We start from the raw sequence: 25,749 nt of genomic DNA, 5'->3' as shown, positions 1-25,749 counted from the left end.
TATAATTGATAGATACGGGTGTTCACTATAATATAGTTTAACTCGTTTAAACATGTCGAACAACGATTGAACGATTTTTTGTTGAAAACTGTTCGGTCATATACCATGGCCGTAAGTCCTCCTTTAAATGTTGAATATAAATTTAATACTGAACGAAATAACAATTGTATATTAGAAGATATAAACAAAATTCAAGATTACTTAGAATGTTCAAAAAAAAATTTCGAAGACCGCTTAAAACAACAACCAATGAACGAATCGTCGTTTCACGATTTCATATTGCATAAGACTATTGGCGTGGGTGCTTTTGGACGTGTTATGTTAGTCAACCACAAATTGCATCCCAATAAATTTTTAGCTATGAAAGTAAGAAATAGGAAATTAATAATTATTATAATGTCTTAATGTTTAATACAATTTACAAACGATACAACGCATATTGTTATGTCTCGTATAGTTTTGACTTTCAATAGGGACTGGGTTTGTATTTTAATATAATACGTTATAACGTATTATTTATATGAAAAATAAATGTAGGCATCTAGCCCACAGTTAATTAATTATTTTTTCAACTATTGTATGCGTACAGTTTGGCGTTGATTAACAACACGGAAATACGTCGGTCCGTAACAATACCTTTTTTTCATTACGGTTTTTCAACCACGAATTTTCAATCTCCAATGTATATATTATAATATTATATTAACCAATGTCAGTTACGGTGTGCATGGTTTCCATCGAAACTAAAATTTGTTTGATTTTTGTATCCGCCAAAACTATTTTTTTTTAATAAGACCTATTCCGCATTTTATCTGTTGTTTATAGTTACCAATAGGGACCAAACGATTCTCGCAGACTTCCAAAAATTTTATTTTAAATTATTTTAATTATTATTGATCGTAAAATGCTATAATGTATATTTTTATATTAAGGTTTGTTAATTTATTTCTAATATTTAAGTTAATTCCTCGAATAATTTGTTGACACAATTTGTATTAATTCATTTCTTACAATGTTTTTATCTTTATACTTTTATGAAGCATAGTTAGTATTTTTGTATTATTATTATTATTATTATTATTATTATTTTTGATTATTATATTATATTGGTTTCACATAAATATATTTATTTTGTTTGGAGATTTTTATTTCAAATTTTCAAATTCTCAAGTACAAATGATAGTGATTTATCATTGTTTACCAGGTTGTACTGAATTGATAAATTATTTATTCTTGTAGACCACACAATATAACGATTGATCAATATAACTTATTATTTCAAAAACTATTAACGCTATTATTAAAAATATTTTTATACATATTTTTTAGTTATAATTCAATAATATTTACTTAAAATTTAAGTTGCCATACAAAAAGTACTAAGCTTTGTTAACTGTATAATTTGTATACAATTTAAAAATATGTAGGACATTTTTTTTGAAAAAAAAAAGTTTATATACATATTATTTTTGGCTTTACATGTCTTGTAAGCAGCATCTACCAACAATTTCTTTTCATATATGTCCATTAATTTGTATACTTTTACCTTAAATGTTATATTTTATTATATTGTCAGCTCTCACATATATTTTAACATAATACTAAGGTTGTCTTACCAGTTACCAACTATAAGATAAGTTCAGTTTACCCTCTTATTTACTTTTTAAATTCAACTAGCAATGATGTCTGTAACCGAATTCAGTTTTGTAACTTGGTTTACGCATAATCTTTATATAATCAGTTGACCTATGGCAAATTGTTGAAAACTAATTAAAAAAAATCTATTTACCGATAAATTGGAATAGGTACATCACTCTGTATCAATATTCGAAATTTTGTCTCTATTTTCCGTATAGACATTCGTATTTTCATATTTCATAAATGTATAATCATATGAATATTCGAGTATAGGTATTTCAAATGTTATCATGTAATTGATGGACTGTATACATTCAATTAGATGAAAAGTTTAGGCCTCTAAAAATATTACAATATACCAATACACAACGATGAAAAATCTATAAATAAAAATGTTGTACAATTTGTACTATTTTATTTGAATGTGTGCGTCCTTTTACATAAAGTAAGATAAAAAAAAGTATTTAAATAATAAAAATAGTATTTTATTTTAAATACGGATAATTTCAAAAAATTATTTAAATACTGTACCTAAGTACTTTTTTCAAATATATTTAGAATACGTATTTGAGTAATTAAAAAGTATTTAAATACTTTTAATCAAGTACTTTACAAGCCTACATATTAGTTTTGGTATCTTAAGTTTATTATACTTAGCCAATAGTCTAATACCATATGTTCAGTTGTGCAATGTCCGATAATATTTATCTGCAATGGTGTATCAATCATTGATTTAAACTTATGTATGTATTATTATTAGATAATGAAAAAAGAGCAAATCTTAAAGAGAAATTATTTACAACACGTAGTGAATGAAAAACAGCTTTTATCAAACTTACGCCATCCGTTCATTATACAAATGGAGTATTGTGCGAAGGACGTGTGCAACCTTTATTTTATTATGCCGTTTATCGTGGGGGGAGACTTATTTAGCTTAATGAGCGAACGAGGCGTACTAGACGAAGTGCATGCCATGTTTTATGCGGGGCAAATGGTCTTAGCACTTGAATACTTACATTCGTTGGATATACTTTATAGGTAATTAATAATATTGTATTAAACAATAGATTCGGTGTTAGAAATTATTTTATGGTTTGGCTTGACAGAATAGGTTAGATTTGGGTTTATTCTTGAGGGAAGTTGTTTATTATATAAAACACGATTATTCATTATACCTATATTATAGTCATATTTGCTATAAATTTCACAAAACTGTATTCAAACCTTAACATAAACCACTATGAGCTACCAAAAAATCTTTACAGAATAACACATAGTGTTATCAGCTGTTAACACTTTCACTACTGTGGACGTGTATACACGTTTTTATCATTTTGAATTATTCGACTAGCCGTAGAAGAATAAATGTAGTAACGGCCCATAGATTTTTGAATTGTCTATTCAATGGAAAAAAAAAATCGAAAGCCTATCACGAAACCTTCGTTTGTTATGTACATTTATGTGTTTGGTGAAAATCATTGATTCCGAAAATGATAATATTTCTTATCACGAGTTCTTAAAATTATAGAATATTTATACTTGATTTATATTTTTTTTAATGCAAATGATCAAAAATGTTGTTAAAAATATATTTATGACTTAAAAAATTTAAAAACCTAATTTCTAAATATTTTTGTACTTTAATTTATTTTGAGAACCACTACCTAAAATTTATACAATTATCTATAACTTTATAAGTTTTGGTCCAATTTTTTTTTTTTTGAAATGTTTACTGATTCGTTGAGTACGGATCTATCTTTATAGGATAAAAAACAATTTAAATAATACATGATATATAGTCAGCACAGAGCAGGTGCTATAGATTTTCGGGTAGCAGTGAAAGGGTTCAATTTTAAACGAAAAAATTCTTAACATTCTTATAAGGTGTAAATAATTCAAATATCTATTAAAATAAATTGTTTAAGCTAAACCTTTTTAAAAATAACGTTTTTTATTTGTGATTTGAAATTTATTCAACAGATACTTTCTTGAAACGCGGTCATAAACAGTTTTATGGTTCGTTTGTTTATACAAATTAAATTTTAATTTAAAAAGAAAAAATAGATATACATTATACATAGATATACGTATTTACTCGTAATATTTGGAAGTAAATTTATGAGCAACTCCTATCTTTCATTGTTTTTATCGTTTATTATTAAATGAAATTGGTGTACCATGTAGTTAGGTACCTGTGAACAAAATTAAATACTTTAGTGATTATGGTGAATAGAAATTAAATTCATAGTTCCATTCTTATCGTAATATTTTAACATTAATATTATAGCCATTGGTGTATTTTTGAGTTTATCATTAAATTTATGAGTAGGTACTTTATATCATACTATAAAATACTGATAATATTTCAAAAGTCGTTATAAATGTTTTTTGAAGTTATTTATACGTGTCTTAGTATTTTAATAAATACTTGAAATCTATTATGACCATGATTCATCTTACTAACGTACAACATAGCATATTGTCGTTAATTATACAATTTGAAGGCAAGAATATAACTAAGATATTTTGTAGGTTTTTATTGATATTTTAGTTTGTATAGAACAAGCATATAATAATTTTAATATTTCACATTGTTATAACTCATTTTAAAATTAAAACTTCAATAATAACTTACGATTGGCTTGAAATTATATTTTTACAGATATCAAAATGACACTACACATACATATGTATGTGTTCTGGTCTTATAAACTTATGCTATAATAAATTTGAGTTTAGTAGAACCCATCTTATGTTGTTAGTTTTAATATTAGATGAATTGATCTAATATCAAAATTAAAGTTAGTAACATTATCAGTGATTACGCGTTGGCTTTGTTTTCGATATTTTAATTTTTAAGTTAAATATGAGCATTTTAAATTTGATATCATATTTTACATATTCATGTATTTTTCTTGAAGATTAAAACATCAAAAACAAACCAACGCTGATAATATACTTATTTTTAACTATGATGTTAGGTCATTTCACTCTTCTATGAAAGCTAACAATAAATAATGAGTTCTACTAATTGCAAATTTGCAATGCTGTGCGTTTGTAAGACGAGCACAACATATGTTGTTGTAAAAAAATATTATTAATTATTATTTTATTATTTTTATTGTTAATAGGGATTTGAAACCAGAAAATGTGTTGATTGATGAAGTTGGTTTTATAAAATTAACAGATCTTGGATTAAGCAAGCGTATAACCTCCAATCGAACAACTACTCTTTGTGGTACTCCGTACTACTTGGCACCCGAAATCATAGCAATCAAATCGTATGGAAAACCGGTTGACTGGTGGGCATTGGGCATAATTTTGTTTGAAATGGTTGCTGGAACAGTGCCATTCAATGCCGATAGTGAAAAAAAACTATTCTATAGAATCTTGAGCGGCACTTACAAAATGCCAATCAATTTTTCTCCAAACCTTTCACATCTCGTGAAAAACCTACTGCGAGTCGATCTCTCAAAAAGATATGGAAACTTATCAAAAGGAATTAGTGATATTAAATACCACCGGTAAAATATTTAATTATTTTAGACGATAGATTTAACTTTAAATATATTTTTTACAAATTGATGTGTCACAATATAATATCTATGCGTATTATAAATACATAACATTACAAACTCATTGCAGTTATTTTTATTATATTTTTTTTTTTTATATAAAATATGAATTTAGAAAGAAAATAATACTTTAGAATTCCGGGAAATATTTGGTAGCTGAAGTGTAACCTATCGAATACATACAAATAGGCATTCCCTGTGATATGTATTTTAGAACGATTTAATGTATGACAATTTAATTAATTGCAGTTTGTTAATCGTCGGATATTTTTTTTGCACCACTATTACTGTAGTCTGCAATGTAACACTAATAAATAATAATATCCTCGATAAATTAATGTGGCCAACTATTTAAGAAATTATTTTTTTTCTTATTTTACACTTTAATTATGAAAATGCATTTATATTTGTAAACTCATCTAATCCAGGGGTGCACGCGTAGAGTACCAAGAAATTCAATTGCGCTGGTTTCACACGTGACCCGGAAATTGTGAAATGTTATGCATTAGAGTATTAAAACGTATAAGCTGTAGCGGATAAGAATTATGTGAATCAAGTGAATATAAATATAGTCAAAATAAATTTAGGGGGCCCTATAATATTACAACTGCACTAGTTCATGGAAGACATGTGGGTGCCACTGATCTAATCTACTTAGTTTTATAGTAAATACTAAATGTTATAGCTTTGTCACTTAGCATTTCATATTTTTAAAAAAAAAACAACAAAAAAAAAGATAATTATATTTTGTTATACAAAAATATTGTTATTTTGAGGGCAACAGTGATTAAAAGTAAATACGTTTTCCTATAATGTCTTTAGAACAATATACTAAAACATTTAAAACGAATTGTGTATAAAGAAATCACTACCAAGTAAAATAGTCTCCAATTAAATGGGACAATACATTCTATTGTATATATTTCATGTTAGGATTAATTCTATATTTAGTGGTTTATAAATTATAATAAATCACAAAACTGAATTTTTATTTTATTGCTGTTTAATTAATAACTCAAATGTTTCTTTTAGATGGTTTATAAAACTAGATTGGGTTATGTTGTATAATAAGCATATGGTGGCTCCATTCATACCAACTTATAATAGTCCATCAGATACACATAACTTCGAAGTCTATGTAGAAGAAGATGCTACTGTTGTGTGTACCGGAGTTGATCAAACTTATTTTGCTGATTTTTAACTGACACAATAAACAAAAACTAAAATATTATGAAATAATAATGTATAATAATTTTAAAATGTTCAACATCTACTCGTAATCCAAATCGGATATTTAAGTACCCATGTAAAACTATAAATAAATATAAATAATACTTTTTCAACGGTACGTGATTCAAGCTTATTAACAACAACTAATAAAATTATTAAAGTACTACTATCATAGCGTTAATATTGTTATCAATTATTTTTTTGCCTCGAAAAAAAAGTGTTTGATTATGACTGGTATTTGAATAGATATCACTAGATGAGTGATTTTGATACCAATCATAATTTTCCATGGTCAGCTTAGATCAGTTATAGCTTTTTTTGATGTTCAATATTTTTACAGCACTTGTAACACATTTTGAACATTTAGAAAATGCAATAAAAACCAGTTTTCAAAAAATATGCTTTTGGCTGATTTTTAAACTACACGCCTCAATGAATAATAGTGCGTTAAAAATCACTCACAAGTGTAAGAAGCACTAATTTTGGTTGTTAAATTTAGACAAGTTTGACTTGCTTTATACCGATCTTGATTTTTCATTATTATTAAAATTAAGTATCATTATAGTTTTAAAATATGCTATTTCTAAAAACTTTCTTTATGTATATATATATAATCGACAAAATAAAACAATTAAACGCACGGTCAAATTTTTCTATATCGTTCGATAGCCAATCGAATAATATAGCAACGTTTCTCGTAAATTTTTTCTCAGTTGTATTAGAATTTTTGGATCAATAGTGAGTTCTTTATGAACTAATATTCTCAAACATGTAAGCTAAAATAGTGTACCGCTTTCAATAAATTATTTGATAACTGGTCAAAATTTGCACTGATGCAAGTTGTACTAAGCTGTTTTTATTAATTGTTTGTGTACAAAAAAAAAAAAAAATAATAATAGTAACAATATTAAATGAAACAGTATTATAAAAAAATATATATAATGTAAATTTTAAAACAAAAATAAATAATGTCATATAAGATAAAACTGTATTAAACTTGATTAATACAATACAAGATATATCCTTGCTGGTATATACATAAAATGTTAAAATACGTTTATATATTTAAATTATATTTATATTTGTTCGTGTGCTCATGATCTGAAAATGAAATCTAAAATTTTTATGTTTATACAATTAAAGTGTAATAGATGCATTTTAAAAATACTTGAAATTCTTCACATTAATCTGTTTAAAAATATACAAGCGTATAGTGTAAATTTAATAAATATTTATATAATAATGAAATTTAAGATTATTATTATAAGTCTAACGAATGTTATTGTTATATTTTACAGATGTTTATTAATAGAAACGCCTCCAAATAGATATACGATAACATACTTATTGTATTGATTATTGGCTTATGTTAAATAAATACATTTTTATATGATTAATACCTAATATAAAATATAATAAAATAAAATAAAATATAATAATACAATATAATATAATATTTTTATAAAATATATAAAATGTATATAATATAATATATGAGTGCCAATAGTAAAATTTTAAAAGAGAAGGGAGAGGGCGGAGAGGTAAACCAAAAAATTCAAATTTAAGCTAAATAATGGTGCAATGTTAACTCAATATATAAATATAAATATTTTATACTTAGTTAAAAGTTATAACCTATATAATTAATATTTGTATTGGGTTTTTATAAATACATTTTAATAAGTTTATGGAAAAAATATAAAATTAAATATAATCAATTGTATAATCCGTATCAGTAAACAAGAACTGCACATTTCTTCATTCTATTTATTTCATCCTAATGTAGTTAAAAAATGTATTTTATAATTTCATAACTCATAAGGTATTAAAATCATAATAAAATGTATTAAAGAATAAATTATTTTTTTTACAGGTGGTGGGTCAAGTGCCCCGTTTAACCCTCCCCCCTTTTACTAATAATGGGTGCCCATATATTTATGTATGTATTTATAATATGTACAGTGAAACTTCCATATAACGAACTTCCCATTTTACGAAATTTTCTATTTGACAAAATAATAATAATAATAATAATTTTTTTTAACAAATTCCTTCATTATATTACGATTTTTTTTTTGTGACTAATTCGACATCGTTATAAAAAAATTTCACTGTATATACATCATACATGGTGATTCTTTTATCGTTATTCACTCATTATTTGGTCTATTGACATTTTTTCATCTTTTTCATTTTTTTTTTTTTTTTTGAAAATATTTTGTATCATGCTTTTCTCAAACTGAACGAAATTTTTATTTTTATTCACCCTTTTATTTAATAGTAAAACCACTATCAACTTTTGATTTTAAAATGGCAACCAATATTTAAAACGTACAAAATTAATAGGGCTATTTTTTTTATGAATAATAACGTTAAAATTAATATTTTTCGTTAATTTGCCAACAAGATACAGCTTTTCAAAGTTGGCCAGTTTTCATTTTTTTTTTCTGAAAACTAGTAGTCATATGGGTAATAGATAATAAGAGGTGTATATTTTCATTTGTAATAAACTCGTTATCGACTGTCAACGCAGTGATGAACTTAGTAGCTGTAGTTATATCAACGCCTCACAGCTGTAATAACCTGTAGGACGAACACCTAAAAACCTCAAATCATTCAACTTTGAGCAGCTATAACTCACTAACGGTTAAATTTAATTTAACGTTAAAATCCATATAAAAAAATAGATCTACTATTTTATGAAATTTTAAATATAGGTTACCATTTTAAAATCAAAAATTGATAATGGTTTCACTATTAAATTATAGGATAAAACAAATAAAGTTTGAGAAAAGCATAATACAAAATATTTAAAAAATGAAAAAAGTCAATACTTGACGAAATAACGAGTGTATAATGGTAAAATAATCACTGTGTATATTATATATCATGCCGGGTTGCAATTACTTAATATATTTAAATCAATTTGATATAAATAATAGGGAGTTAACAGTTTCTTAAACATAATTTAGTAATCCATGATTGGTTTATTAAAATGTAATGAGACATTAAAATTATTCTTTTTACACAACTCAGCATGATATTATGAATATAATATTCAATTATTTTATGTTTAAAATTTAAATATCTAAAAGATTGTACTTCCGTAAAATTTAATTAATGTGCTAATTTCATCTAAGTCTGCAATCAAGAATTAAATCAATGTATTTTATTTCTTTCGCATTTTCAAACTAAATGCACTTCCGAATACATTTAGCTGTAGTAAATTAATTTATAACTTTGAGCACTGCATGCGTTTTACGATTGATAAATTAGCAACGTATTGTGTTATTATGAAAGTTATTTGTTGCGTTTTAAAAGTGTGAACAAATCGTAAGAAAAGTTTTTAAAATAGTATTAAGAGGATTCAATATAGACTGTTTTCAAGATGTTCAATGTAGGAAATTTTCAAAGTGTAAGTCGTTTAAATGTGTGCGTAGTAAGTGATAATATCAATAAGGTATGACTGTAGTGTTAAATACGAAAATCGTAAATATGCGGCCGCGCGTGCAGACATATGTCAATAACGCACAACGCAAATAGTAATTATTTTGTTTTGTTTATGAATATTGATATTTTGCCAAAATTACAAGCTAACCTAGTTTTCCGATAAAATGTATGTACAAATATTTGAATTCATCATGGATACTAATACTGAAATCGACTTTATTATATTTTTAAATTAATTTTGTTAGTTCAATAATAGCATTAACATTTAAACATTTTTAATATTCAAAATTTAAAAATTTAATTAATTTTGAATGGATTAAAAAAGGTTAAATTTAAAATTCGTTTTCAAGTTTATAATACCTTATGACAATTTCAAATAGTATATGTATCATGACTTTTCAGAAGTTTTATTTGATTACTAGGAAAATCGGTATATAACTGATATAAGAAAAGTCTATTTTGGTAAAAAAAAAAAACCACCTAAATCCCTTTAAAAAAAAATACCAAAATTACTCTCTCTAACCTCTTATTTCAAATCATACACCTCACAGAAGACTAACCAACCACAAAATAATCAATAAAATAAATTATATTTTCTATTTTCAACAGATAAAACTCCAAAACACTCTTTACCTGCGTTTTTTTCTTGATATAAATTGAAGAGGAAGCAACACTCTTATGTTTTGTCATAGTCTTACAAACTTACAACCATACAACAACAAAATTAATTCAACTTCAGGTGTTACGATTCTGTTTAGTACAATAGAGTAATTTTTTAGAGTGTATTATTGCAATTAAAGGTAAGAAAATACAAAAAACCTTTTTTTATATTTTAATTTTAAAGTAATATAATTATGCGATTCTAGGTACCTACGCTCAAAATATACCATAATAAAATATATGGCAGAGTGGCATTCCCAGTTTTGCATTTTTAAATATTTAGTTAATTTATTGTAAACTCTTCTTTTCATATACTTTTATATGAAATATTGTTGTTGATTTTTTGTGTAGGATTAATTAGATTGTAAAGCGATATTTAAATCTTATGATTTTAAATTATCTTTTGGGTATTTATTAAAAATCTATATATACAAATTAATTTAAGTATAAATTTAACTTTTGGTTTCTATTTGACTTTTACTAACTAAAAGAAAAATTGACTTAACTATTAACTTTAAACGTTTTCATTTTACTAAAAGTATACAAGTTAAAAAATGTAAATCACTTTCCAAGCGTTATTAAAAAAGTAATGGGTATTCCAATATTTAGTTATTAAAATGTATACGTTTATTTTTTACTGTATTTTGACACTAAATTTCAATAATTTAAATATATTACGATATTTATGTATTGAAAATTAAAACATACGTCCGCTATTAACTCGTTAATTGTCCTTACAATAATAATGTAAAATATATATTATACATTTAGTATTATGTTTACACGGCGATATGTATAGGCTATTTAGCTACACCACTGTCAAAGTCCTTTATTCTGGTATCTCATTCATATTTTTTCTAATGATCATTACTATAGTAATATTTTAATATAATTTATATAATATACATTTAAATTATTTAATTATGATTTGGACGATGTTAACTAAATGAATACGAATTTAGCGAATAATGTTAATGTGAAATTTTATAGCTGGATTAAACGAGTCTTTAATCTTGTCGATTTGTCAAAGACTCTAAATCAAACGATAAATAAATTAGAGTATTAAACCTAGATTGGTGGTTAAAATTTATTGAATGGATCCACTTCTATATAAATTATATTTTTAATTTTACACAGACTTTTAATCGTTTGATTGTAAATGTCAATTATGTTCTATCAATCTTTTGTAATAAATTGTCTAATAAATAATCCATAATACAAGTTTTGATAACCATTGTATTGGTACAAATATTTTATGAAATTCTTATTGAAAAAAGATAATTAGGTACAAATAGAGTATTAACTTATACCTACCATAAAGAGACTGCAGTTTTGAATAAAAAAATAGTGTTTATTCACTTAACCACCTGACAAAACTATATAATATATAAGACTTTGTTTTGATCGATTTTGATTTTAAAAACTGATACAAAATTCATTATTTATCTACTATTCAATCAAAGTATTTTAAATGTTTGTTTTTTTTTCAACTGAAATATTCAAGCACAATCGTATTTTTACATTTTAATTGTTTAATCGTTTAGTATAACATAAGCTGCAGTATTGAACTAGCTGTGATTATTAAAAACCAATTGCATTGTAACGTAAAATTTTGTAAATTAATCAAATTTTATATTTTAAATTAAAAATACGTCCAATCCAAATCTTATATTTTTTTCAGGTTATTTCATTTTCACTAATTTTCACTCTCATTTGGAGTGGCTTAAAATTAGTTGCTATAATATTCGATGACTTGTGTCTGCACGCACTGAAGTGCACCGTTTATCATTAAACTATTCAAACAGACAAAGTTCACTCACATTCATGTCAATTCAGCTGTCACATATTAACGAATCGCAAACATAAATATCGCAATATCAATTTGTCAGTATTTTTCTCTTTAAAACCCGGCATGCTGCTATCTCCAATAATTGTAATAGTTAGAAAACGGACGTTTGTTTGTGGTTTTTTCGTAACCCTCACTAGTGGAATCAATAATACGGTCGTCGCCTCATGATTTATGAACGGCAAGATGGGATATGACATACGGTGGGGTGGATTAGAGAGGAATTTTTCCGTTTTGCTGACGTGGTTTTATTGTTGTTACTAAAACACATACGCTCACTAGTCGCGTTTGTTGAACACTGAATATTGAAACATGGCTTATCAATATAATAAAATATAATATTATATGATCGCTGACGTCACGAGTTCATTGTCTGTAAATACATTGAGTATTTTGTTTTGAACGTATATCAAAGTATCACCCAATCGTAAGTCCCAGTCTAACTCACGTTAAATGTACGAATTAGATAAATTCCAGATCAGACGTAAGCAATTGAAAGTGTTCGATTAACAGTACTTGAAATAGTAATAATAATAATAAAATCATTACAAAATTATACAACGACGTATATATTTTTCATATTTTTTTTTCATTTTATTGATGTGTTGAGAATTCAAATCGAACCACTTTTTAGGAGTTTTTTTTATAATTATATTCATCTAAATTAACATAAAATATTAGATTTTCAATATCCTTAAGATTAAATGATCAATTTTCAGCCTATTTCATATCAATCGAATAATGATGGAGTTTTGATGTTTAAAACGATTTTGAACGACTTATTAAAATTGTTATATTGGCCCTTACAAATTACTCTTTCCATTCGTGATTAATATTGTTTTGCAGGAATCTAAAAATGTTAACATTCCAAAATATCATAAATTGATTTTTACATCGACTTTAAAAAAAAAAAAATACAATAAATCTATTGGAATTATCAAATTGAATTAAAACATACTATTTAAAATGTATAACAGTGTTCAAAATGATTTAATTTTTACATTACCTATTCCATACGTGAAATTAGAGAAAATCACACTTTTTTTAAATAAACTATGCTTTAGCTACATTATATTTTCCATAGTTTGTTTATGTTTGGTGTAAACAATGGAACGTAACGAAAAATATTAAATAATTATTACAAAAATCCGTATTTGTATATCATACTGAAACACAATACGCATTAAACTATAAAATACATAGTAAACGATATTAACGTAACACACAGTTTATTATTAATTTACTTACTATAGTACCTATACGTTTTTTTATACACTTGAAATTATCTAAATTTATTTATCAAAATGAATTATAGTGGCATTTTTTGTTTTTTTAATGAACAATAACTTAATACTACAACTGATTTATTATGTCATTATTAAAAAAAAAAAATTTCTATAAAGTTATTGATAATAATAAATCACGCCAAAGGTTAGGTGTTGTTTTGTATAATATAATGTTCTTATTTGTCATGACTTAGTTTTCATATTTTACTATGGATATTTATAAATCAAAGACTTGAGGCTTTCAAGCAAGACAGAAAGTAAGAATATTTCTAAAATGTAAATAGTATTCACAACAATAATCATTTAACATCATCACATTATTTAAAAAAAAAATGGTACTTTAATTGAAGTTATACTTAAAATATCTCATTCATTGAAATATTTCAGTGAAAATATTTTCATTATTCTACCGTTGTACATTAAAAACCATCATTAGATGATAAGTATGAAATTGCATTCATTGTATTTAATTATATTATATAAAAATATAGAAGTAGGTTCTTAAAAATAATTAAATTAATATCTGAAAATATTCATACTTTCCTATAATCTTACTATTAAATTTAAATTAAATCTATATACGTATTATTTATTTTTAAAATTCGAAAAGTCAATATTCATTGCAATATTGTCAGTGTTAAATTATATTATTTAAAGTTATATTTATTTATATACAAGACTGAAAAATATAAAGCGCTTATTATAAATATGTTCATACAAATTTTATGTCAAACACCAATGCTATTTTTATAAATATTTTACTATTTTTTAAAATATTAACAAGTCTTAAATCAAATTTTATGATAGTTTAAAATTAATTATAACACATATAAAAATAATTGCGATATTATGAATATCATACCATGTTTTAAGTTGAATACATATATAGAGAGGGATTTTATATTATATATTATTGTATGCTTAATATTATCTTTATATTTGTATTTAATCAATAGTAAATATTAAATTAAATTTATTTTTATTTAATAAATAAATAATTTACTTACCTAAGTAAGTAATTAATAAATAATTATATATAATTGTATAAAAGTTACCAACGTATAAAAGCATACATGATATTAAAATAATACTAAAATTTAAAAAAAGGTAAAATTATGTTCTAAATGAATTAGGTTTCTAGATATATAACTATAACGTGTGATATTATTATAAAAAAAGTTTGTTGATAGTGACGTCAAATAAAAAAAAAAAAAAAATACTTTAGTTTGAAATCGACATTTCATGGAAATATTACGTAATGGTAGATTGGTAGAGTATAGAAATATAAAATACAAAACTGACTAAATTCGTTAGTTACGTCAAAACGCTCTTTTTATTGGATATGAATAACCAGTTATGATGCCATTTATTAATTTAAACGTTGAATTATAAAATTTAAATTACGATTTTTAACAATAAACTACTACATCACTATTCAATCAGGGATTGTTTTCCTATTTCTGGTAAATCGTGATATCTGAAAATATATAAAATGAAAATAGAATGATTTGAAATTGCATCCCTCAATGTCATCTATCTAAAATTGTTTGATTTTTTAATATTTTATAATAATATATTGTTATTAAAAATGAGTAATAACAATCTATACATAGATATGTACAACGAGCATTTTTTATAACATATCAATAAATTTAAAATTATACGGTTAATAGTATTGGGAAAAGCATTCATTACAGATCACAGACCGATTAAATTAGTATGTCTAGACCAGGTCTATTTTAAATGTCTCTAGGGGTCTTAGAAATAGTGAGGTAGAATAGTCGATTAATTAGCAGGTCATGATGATGGGTTAGTTTTTAATTAAATTGTAAGGTTAAGGTAGTATCTCGATAAAATAGGTAACGATCATTTTTGGTTCGTTAAACTGCCGAAAGGCGTGATATAGACAAATTAAAAGAAACGAAATTCTGAAAATATAGTTTTGATAGCTCAAAACTAATTGTTATTATTTATTAATAAAATCGAAAAAAATTTAAAATGTATACTCTGAAATTCCTTGTTCGTAAATGAAATATCTTTTTTATTTTTTTTATTATTCAAAACAATAATGTTGAAAAGTTCAGGTATTAAAAAAACTAATAATTTTATTCGTGTTTATTTTTGAAGTATTTATATGCTTAGCTTTTACTAATTATTGTTTAAGTTTAAGTTTGGTTTTCGGTTAATTGGCTAGGGAACAGTTTTTTTTGGAAGAGTTTGGGAAGTTTTTGTGTTATGAAAGGCGTATGAAAAAGAGAAAATTTAGATAATTAAAACACTTTCGAATTAGTGAATAATATGAGTTGGTGAGTATAATTTTAGGTTTTTGTGAATAATTGATTATTAATATAAATCTCAATTTATACATTAAGGTTATCAGTGTAATATACGTTAAGTTATGGTATATATTATCCTGAATTACAAGTAAGCAAATACATAGGATGATATCCAACTAATTGTAAATTAAAATGTATACGTTTAGGAAACGGTTTGTGATAACTTTTATATACAAGTACACAAAGGAACTATCAAAAGGATTTTATGATAATAATATGTTGAATATTAGCTAACTAACAGTCATTTTATACAAAGATAAACTGTGGCTAATGATATTAAACATTGTATATATAGAACATTTGTACAATTGTCAATGACTTGGAACTAATTTTGAATAATAGCTAGAAAAGCTTTTGCACTTGCTCCTCGGAAAAAGCATAAAGTCATGTTGACCGTCATAGAAATCATTCGCTTATTAATGTTCAAGCAGATAAGCTATGTATTTTTATCATCTCCTGACATTTTTTATTTAAAATTTTAATATATCATAGATTTAAAATTAAAATCTATACACTTCAAATACAAATAAAAAATACTCCGAGGCTAGAAATTATTCATGTATTTTGAATACCTATGTTAACTGCATGTTACGTCACGCAATAAAATATTGTTAGAACGATAACGAGCGACGAATAATAATATGGTATTTATGAAAACTTCTTCATTGAGAAAACTTTACTACTTCGACATTGTTTTGTTATCTCCATTTTAAAAAATAATAAATTCGGGTATCAGGGATATCGCACAGTGTGTCTTTAGTTTAAATACTAGAGTTAATATTGATCAGTTGTAGTTATTTAAAAATAAGAAAAACATCTGTGATTTTTCCTTTGTTTTTGCGATATTTTAATTTATAAGCGAGTCTAAGTTGTACTCCTTACCCCCGAGTACCCTTACAGTACCGTTTTTTTTCAATTTTTGGATTGGGGAGAGCAACGAAACATTTAAATATATTTAAAAAGTTATTTGAAACTGTTTTCTTACCATACACTGTATTGTAAGTTCTGGTTTGTATTTTTCCAGTGTTGTTAGTTTATTTTATTTTAAACACGATGTTTACATTTTTTTTTTTTAATTTTAATTTTAATTTTAAAACATCTTTATAAAAACAGCAAATGGCAACATTTACTATTGAATGACTTTTACATAATTTATTACATTCAGTATGGAGCAAATGATTAACAATAAAGTCTGTAGGTCGTCAACCACGTGCAATTTCAAGCTATAAAATAATATCTCATTATTGTTTATGAATTTTAAGTTATACAATTCTAAACATCAAATTATTTATTAAAATGGATTTTAAATTAAAACGAAAAATAATCTAAACTGTAATATATTTTAAATAAATAATAAATTGTATACCTAGACATGATTTATATAATTTTACAATTCTATATTTTACAAGTTATGCTAAACGATTATATTATATTAATAATATTATATATTCATTTATATAATTGATATACTTGGTTTTAAAATTATCTTAGAAAATATTTATAAGACATTATAAAATGGTAAATATAAGACACATTAGCGCACAATAAGCGAATTTAAAATTTGGTAAAATCTTTTCTTTATCCATATACTTTGGGGTTTTTTTTTAATTAAATTTAATAGTTATTTAATGATGTACCAAAAAAGGCCAAACAATATTTATACACAATTAAATTTCATTCATACTGAGATTGTAAATAATAGTTTTAATAATAATATACCATAGTTATTTATTCCTTTATAAAAATAAATTACAAATATTCAAACCACAGAATTTTATTTAATGAATTAATGCGATAAGCTACGTATATAGTATATATAATGTATTATGTAATATAAATTTGACACCGTCTTATATCATAATATAAACGACACATTGACACATTATGAAAGTAAAATTATAAAGTTTAATAGGTATTTCGTTATTTTTGAGTGAAGTTTCATAACAAATGAGGTAGTTATATAGTATTTCGATGAAGTTTTTTTTTGGTTTTCACAAAGTAATAATAATGTCTATCACCAATTTCCGAAAAATATCTTGTCCAATTTATTTATTTCTGTTTGTTCATCAAAGTAATATACGAGTACATTTTTCGTTTTAATATTATTTTTAGACAAATACAGTTTTTCGATTTCCAAGTCTGTTCAATTTATTTTATAATATAATATTTCTTTTATTGTTTGATCAATAATGATTTCAAGAATGAAAAAGATATATGGATTTTTTGTTTAAACAACATGCAACTATAATCCATCTTATTTTATAGAATGAATTTCAGTTTATTTACAATGAATTAAAATTGTTATTTACAGAATAATATTAAGTAAAACGAAGTTCAGTTATATTTATTTATTGAAAATAAAAAAATTACAAAATTAAATAACCATTTTCAAAATTATAATATATTCTTTATCAAAACGACAATTCGTTGTGTTATTTTACTTTCCGCAACAATTTGCATTTTAAGCATTTACTCGAAGCTCAATACAAATGCTGAGCGAGTCAGCAAGGCACCCAGCCACATATTATATTAAAATTTCGATATAATAGAATAACTTAATTATTATAATATTGCGCACAAGCAAAATATTAAAATTTAACAACTATAAAAATAATTGTCTTTCTTGTAAATACTACGGATGACGGTTCGGTGCGTATGCGATAATCTATCATAATCGGCTGCTGAGCAGTACTCTACGGACGAAGATTTTTTTGGTTTTCCTACTTTTATCCGTTTTATACAGACGAAGTGTTTGTAGAAAAAAATTTTACTAAACTTCACGTCTCCGCCATTACATTATATTATTATTATAATAATGTATGAGGTTTTGCGTAACAGCTGCGTACAATATTCGGATATCGAATTATTGAACGGTAGGTTTAACACGCGAAAAAATATATAACGCATGCACACTATACGCGCAGCATAAATTCAGTCGGTGTACCGCGCCGTGTAAACTGAAATAAAAAATAAATAAAAACCGTAATTAATTTCTGAAAACCGATTCATGTAGAAACTGGCTCTGCTGTACATAACGATATTGTAATATACATTTATCACAGATTCGGCAGCTTTGTATATTTAATTTATGTGAATTTACTTTGCTTCAGTCGATTCGGATTTGTTGATTGTGCTGAAAAAGAACGCGTTCGAACGTGAATTCTATTCAACCGTGTTAAATCCATTTATTTGCAATGAAAAGCTATACGAAATGAATAAAATAAAATTATACTATCGATTTTTAAATTCTATTTTTATTATAATTTTTGTTCACCGCGTTCTCACTGCATTTCCCGCAGTTCATCGTATATGATATGAGTACAGAAACTATAAACGCGAGCAATAATTAATAGTAGGTAAAATAGTTACTGCGTCGCGAAATCCACACGTAATACCGAGCTTACACATTAGTATACACTGTTTGGTAGGTACTGAAAGGATAATAATATTATGGTCAACGAGAAACACAAACATAGAATATGATCACGTCGGCTATCAATATACTTGAGGTGTCGATTTATTAAAGGGAATAATTGGCCTTGAACATTGACTATTGTTTTCAATGCATACGTCGGTAATATTAATGGGAAATACCTAAATTAATAAGTGTGAATTGGTGTAACACGAAAATATACAGGGTGATTCTTTTATCATAAAACATTCATTATTTCAAAAAGTATTTATATTTTTGAACAATTTTTTTTACATAGTTTCAAGTTATTAAAAAGTTATATTTTTATCTTTATTTTTTTTTAAGTTTTTCACTTTTTTCGATGACAATCTAGAGTTTTAATTTCATATTCCAAAGCAGAATAATTTTTTGAATATTTTGATACATAAAAATCGAATTTAAGGCGAGTAGTTTATGAGTTATACGTATTTAAAGTTTAGACAAGCGGAGTTCACTACTGAATGGACAAACATTTTGCGGAGTAACCCCGTACCACTCCACTCCGCGTATCCGAAAAAGTGAAAAACTTAAAAAAAATTAAGGATAAAAAATATTTAAAAATATATTCTTTTAATAAAAATGTTGTTTTTTTAACAACTTGAAACTATGTAAAAAAGACGTTTTCAAAAACTTGAATACTTTTTGAAACAATAAGTGTTTTATGATAAAAGAATCACTCTGTATTATAATGTAAAATGAGATTTTTTGAATCAATAAAAAAATGCTGATTCCCACACGTCGTAATACTATGATGATATATTATATACATATATGAAATTAAATATTACCCGGGCAATATTTCTGATTGGAAAAAATTATTAATTTTTCCAGCAGTATAGCAGTAATAAATAAACAACTTCGATGTTACGTTCAAATGACTCGGATGTATTAAATACATTTTACTGGTTACAAACATAGACCGATCGTTCGACATTGAAACCATTTTACTTTTAATTGACTTCATAGAACATGATATTATGTAACACGTGCAAAAACACTTCTTGATTTTATTCCGTAGTTAATGTTTACACGCAGCCATAAAGCTACGGTTTGGGCTCCAAAGTGATGTTACTGTGTGGCGGATAGACATTTCAGTTGTTATCATTATTGTTACGTTTACGTGTCGATACGACGTGCTGTGTGAAAAATACTTTTTGAAAATCAGTCGATCTTTAGGTTATAAATAAACGTTAGATAGATAGGACATAATAAAATTATTAGTATGCATCATCCTTAGCATATAAGTGGATTGAATAATAAATTTAATAAGGCGTAATGATATCATATTGTATGATTTTTTACAGCCAAAAATACGTTTGTGATATTAGTATCACATACAACGCAAAACAATTTAAAATGTCAACACCAAATAAATTGTCTACGAGTTTTAAAGTTTTTTTTTTACTCAATTTAAGTGTAAAATAATTCAAAATGCATACAAAATATGTTAAACTATAAGCGTGTTTTGGTGCAAGTAACGTAATATTTCCATTTTTATACATATTAAAATAATTACATGATATTTTCCATATTTACACTTATTTGTTGTCGCTGTCCCAAAAACATAAATTAATTATTAGCGTTATTTTATTTTCTACCGATATCATCATTTTTTTTAAGAACTAAAATATAAATAACTTCGAATATTTAGTAGGTAAGCTTTGTAATATTTTTATCAAGATTTAATTTCTTTTCCGTTCTTGATTTTTTTTTTTTAATGAACAATTCTTATTGTAAAACTATATGCTGTGTACAATGGATAATGCACTTACGCTCTCATATAATGAAATCGTATCAATTTTTTTTTTTTCATATAACGTAATTATTCATTAAAACTATTATAATAAAACAAATTATATCAATGGGTATTTGAGAGATATAATCAAATTTTATGAAAATGTCGTCGTTTTCAATAAAAAAAAAAAAAACACTTTAATTAAAATCAACAATCGTATCACAGGAATTTTGTGGGTTGTATACATATTATGTTGAATAATGTTTAACGTACACCTTTGTATTTAAACGGTGATAATCTGATACTTATAATACAGACATAATTTAATATCATATTTATTTATGATATACACTACATAATATGGTTATTGCAATAAGTAAAATAGGTTGCTTATACGATCAAATAACAATTTTGACTGGAAAGTTTAGAAAGCTTAAACTTGTATCCACCTCACATGCTCAAACTGACCCAAACTGATCTACCGAAATTCTCTTATGGCATACGTGTATATTTATACACATCATATGTATGCTTAGGCGTGTGTGGGTCTTTCGTTTGATCTTAACCGACCCGTCGCGTTCACGTCGTCACCGAAAACCAAATATACGACCCTATAAATTATAATATTCAAACTGATCCTGCACGTCGTTGCCCGTGACGAATTAAATGCCCACGGATGACATAACGTTAGCTGCGCAGATTTTCAACAACGTCATTTGAGTCGTCTCGACCAAATATAAAAAAAAGTTGTAAAGTTATAATATGATTCAATCATGGTAATTATTTTATTTCCTATAACCAATGGCAAGACACACAAATAAATAATAAAATTATAGTTTTTTGTAAGTCAACTATATTCACGGATCTCATTGAATTTGTAGACAAACATTTCATGAAAATTTGTCGAAAACTGTAGGCTTGCATAAGGGTTTAAGCCAGGGGTTGGCGATTAAATTCTATTTTGGTCTGGGTAATTTGAAAAAAAATATTGAAGGACCAGAAAAAACTTGAATAGTTAATAATAATTGTTGTTTTATCATGACTTTTATAATTGTCAGCAGCGATAAGCAATGAACGTCATAGTAATCTCCAAAATAAAACATCGTAAAAATAGATCGAATGTCTATATTATGAGTGGAAAATCTGCAGCATTTAAAAAAAAAGTATTTTTGGTAGTCCAGTTATTTCCACTTTGCGGGCCGCTTATTTCCGACCCCTCGTTTTTATACTTTTAAAATAATTTTAGTTAATAATTTTAGTTTAATTAATTTATTAATTATGACTGATCCTACACGGCGTGTGATGCCCGTAACAAGTTAAATAACGCTAGTGGATTTATCCGGTTCTCAACTCCGTCAAACGTAAGTTACACATATTTTTCACCGGAATGGTGGTTTTGAACACATAATATTATAAAGTACAGGACCAAAATATTATATACAGCTATTCTATAGCTATTTAATATTCCGTAACCAATAGCGACCCTTAGTGATTTTGTAGTCTTAGCTTTCAAACGATACAGGTATTGGTAATAAAATACGTGAGATCAAGAGCGATTACGGTTAACCGTAAAAAAATGATCCAAACTATGTGCCGGATAGTGGTGAATCATTATATTATTATTATTATTATTATTGTTATTGTTATATGGTATACGATGACGACGGCCTGTCCGGTCAAACTTACAGACCGATCGAGAACTCGACGGCGAGAGATGGAAAAGGGGTGGGCACTGTCTACGATATAGGGCGCTCGGAAAAAAACGATTTCGTTAAATCTGTGGACAAAATCGACGGATTTCGGTGTCTAATACCTATTGTAGCTCAGCTTGCGGCCATACAATGGTCGTACGACTCGTGTGTCTTAACGCTCGTGACGGTGTGTACGATATAATTATATCAACCCATATAGCCGCTGCGGCGCCGCGAGCTAAAATATATAATGTACAACAATAGGTGTGTATATATATATATATATATATGTATATCGTGTTATTGTGATTATTGTGGTCGCGTCAAATTGTGAGCAATTGATGACAGAGGTCGCCCCTCGAGACTGTATTTAATAAGTAATGCGTTGTCAATTTTATGACGTTTTATATTGTTAAAGTCGGAGTGTGCGTCCGATGCAATACAACTTAAAAATTACTTCAGTGCCACTGGGATCGAGTGTATATAATAATAATATGACGTATAAGCGGTGTAACACACTGCGCGGTGAACCGACTTATTGCAGTGTAATAATAACGGGAGGCCCGAGATTTTTATGCCGAAAAGAACATTAAAATTATATAGGCACACTAAAATATACGTCTAAAAATATATAATACGCTCTCGCAGCAGTGGTGAAGAATACGTCTTATTCTTATAATAGCGCACATCGTAGAAAATGTGTAAACGATACATGTTTCACTACTCCAAATATTACAGTAAATATCGATGGGTTTTATTTGTTGATGATAATAAAAATATAATTGTCATTTTCGAGAAATCGCAACCTATATTTTTGGTTTTTATAATAATATGAAGGATATATTATAATGAAATGAAATAAAAATGTCTAGGCGCGAAAACTCATTAATTTTGTCGTTAAATGAACATTTCACATTTATATTTTAAATTTCGACTGACGCTTAAAAACCCTTAATAACAAATGGCGACGTGCTATTTTCGGAATACACGCGTGGCTCCATAATATTATAATATATGATTTGCGCCTCCAAAAATGTAGTTTACATTACTTTTAAAATTAATTTTGGTAATTTATGTCATATAAAATTAGACAAAATGGGCATTATTGTTTTATTTATTACCTATATGCAATCCATACAATCTCGTGCTTACAAAAATATTAATTGACACCACTTTAATATAACTAATAATAATTTTATTTAATACTTGTTAACACTTGTATAAATCATTCAGTAATCAAGTTCATTTTAATCGATGCATTCAAAGAAAATTATTGCAATGTACATTAAGTAAAATTAAAAAATGATAGAAAATTTTAATTTTAAGTAAACATATTTGTGTTAATAAAAAACGTGTCTAATTGTTTGGGTTTTGTTAAAGAACTTATAACGATACTTGACATTTTAAAATAAATAATAAATGGTACATAAAATAATTTCATCAATATTTCTAACCATTACATCTATACAGAAACATAATAATTCTCTTATGAGATTTGAACTCACGTCGAATTAACTGTAATTATCACAATATTGCTGTTCAATCGTTCGATATTACAATTTATTTCGACAGTGAATTAATATTTTAAAAGATAATTGTTTATGTATAAATATACTTATAGGATAGATTAAACGAGATGTATATATAGGACAAACAATCAATATTTCGTCTTTATCTTATTTTTGTTATAAATAGGACACGAACAAATATTATATCGGACACATTTCGGTATTAACGCATTATGAACAAATTCGACGTAAATTTATTCAGTAAATATATTAAAATAATTCAATAATTCAAATTAAAAATTGATGAATATTACATAATATGCTATTTCGTGGCGCAAAATATCAAAATAAATATTTAAACGTAGGTAGTTCAAATTACATGTTGTCTTCTTATATATTTCATCGCAGATTTACATTTTTTTTTTTTTTTTTTTTTATTAAAATCATCATAACTTACAATAATGTAATTTTTTTTAAAAAAAAAGGTTTACATAATTATCTATCTTTTTTAAGCTGAAAGCTTGTGTTAGAGATAGACAGTAACAGAACTTAACTAAAATGAATGTGCATATATAGCAAATTAACAACAAAAAATGAGAAACAAGAATATACAAATAACAAACAAATAAAACACAGCAATAGAAACTAAAATTAAAATATTTTTAACTTATTAGAGAGAACAACCAATCATACACTAATTTTTTAGCATTATTTTGTGAAAGCTGAATATTTTTTTTATACAGACATGGCATAGCGTTGAAAAACACAGGACCTAAATAATTTACAAATGATTGACTAAAATATTTGCACGGGTAATCAATAGGTATATCAAACCGTCTATTTTCCCTTTTGTCTACAATATTTATTTAGGCAAATTCTAACTATATTATTCTGGTTTGTTTTTAGTTGATTTAAAAAGCAATCAGCCGATCCTCTCCAAATTAGTAACCCATATTGAAGTATTGATTGGTATAAAGCAAAATAAACCACACGTATTGTGTGTTTTGGTACTAAATCCCTTAATACGTAGAATTTATAAGTTAACCAACGTAATTTTCCCACTAAGTTATGTATGTGTAAATTCCAACGTAAATTGTTATCAAAAATGATACCTAAATAACACGTACTAGAAACTTCTTTAATCGTTAAACAACTATTTAAATCAGTACAACTCATACCGTCAATACACCTATTTATTTTAATATTATTAAGTTTTGAGAAACTTTTGTAAATTGAAAAAGACATAAACATTGTTTTATTTTCATTAAGCGTCAGATTTCTGTCACATAGGATTTGGTATATATTTTTTAATCCAACAGTCGCTTTGTGATGAACCCCGTTCC

The 25,749-nt window shown here is 25.7% G+C and overlaps 1 protein-coding gene across 1 annotated transcript; it reads left to right on the top strand.

Annotated features, from left to right (window-relative positions):
* Positions 1-105: 105 nt before the first annotated feature.
* On the top strand, positions 106-6,414 carry LOC113555692 (cAMP-dependent protein kinase catalytic subunit beta-like). The gene is made up of 5 exons (XM_026960203.1): positions 106-111; positions 163-366; positions 2,399-2,676; positions 4,770-5,162; positions 6,246-6,414. The coding sequence occupies exons 1-5, from the start codon at positions 106-108 to the stop codon at positions 6,412-6,414; spliced, it is 1,050 nt and encodes a 349-aa protein (XP_026816004.1).
* The last annotated feature ends 19,335 nt before the right edge of the window (positions 6,415-25,749 follow it).

Source organism: Rhopalosiphum maidis, chromosome 3 (genome assembly GCF_003676215.2).
Source record: "Rhopalosiphum maidis isolate BTI-1 chromosome 3, ASM367621v3, whole genome shotgun sequence".
Lineage (NCBI taxonomy): Eukaryota > Metazoa > Arthropoda > Insecta > Hemiptera > Aphididae > Rhopalosiphum > Rhopalosiphum maidis.
This window is presented reverse-complemented; position numbering and strand designations above follow the sequence as displayed.

Bases quoted from the DNA above. Each gene is read 5' to 3' on its own strand.
- LOC113555692 (XM_026960203.1), top strand. The intron at 2,677-4,769 runs GTAATTAATAAT...TATTGTTAATAG, and splicing joins TCGTTGGATATACTTTATAG to GGATTTGAAACCAGAAAATG. The intron at 5,163-6,245 runs GTAAAATATTTA...TGTTTCTTTTAG, and splicing joins AGTGATATTAAATACCACCG to ATGGTTTATAAAACTAGATT.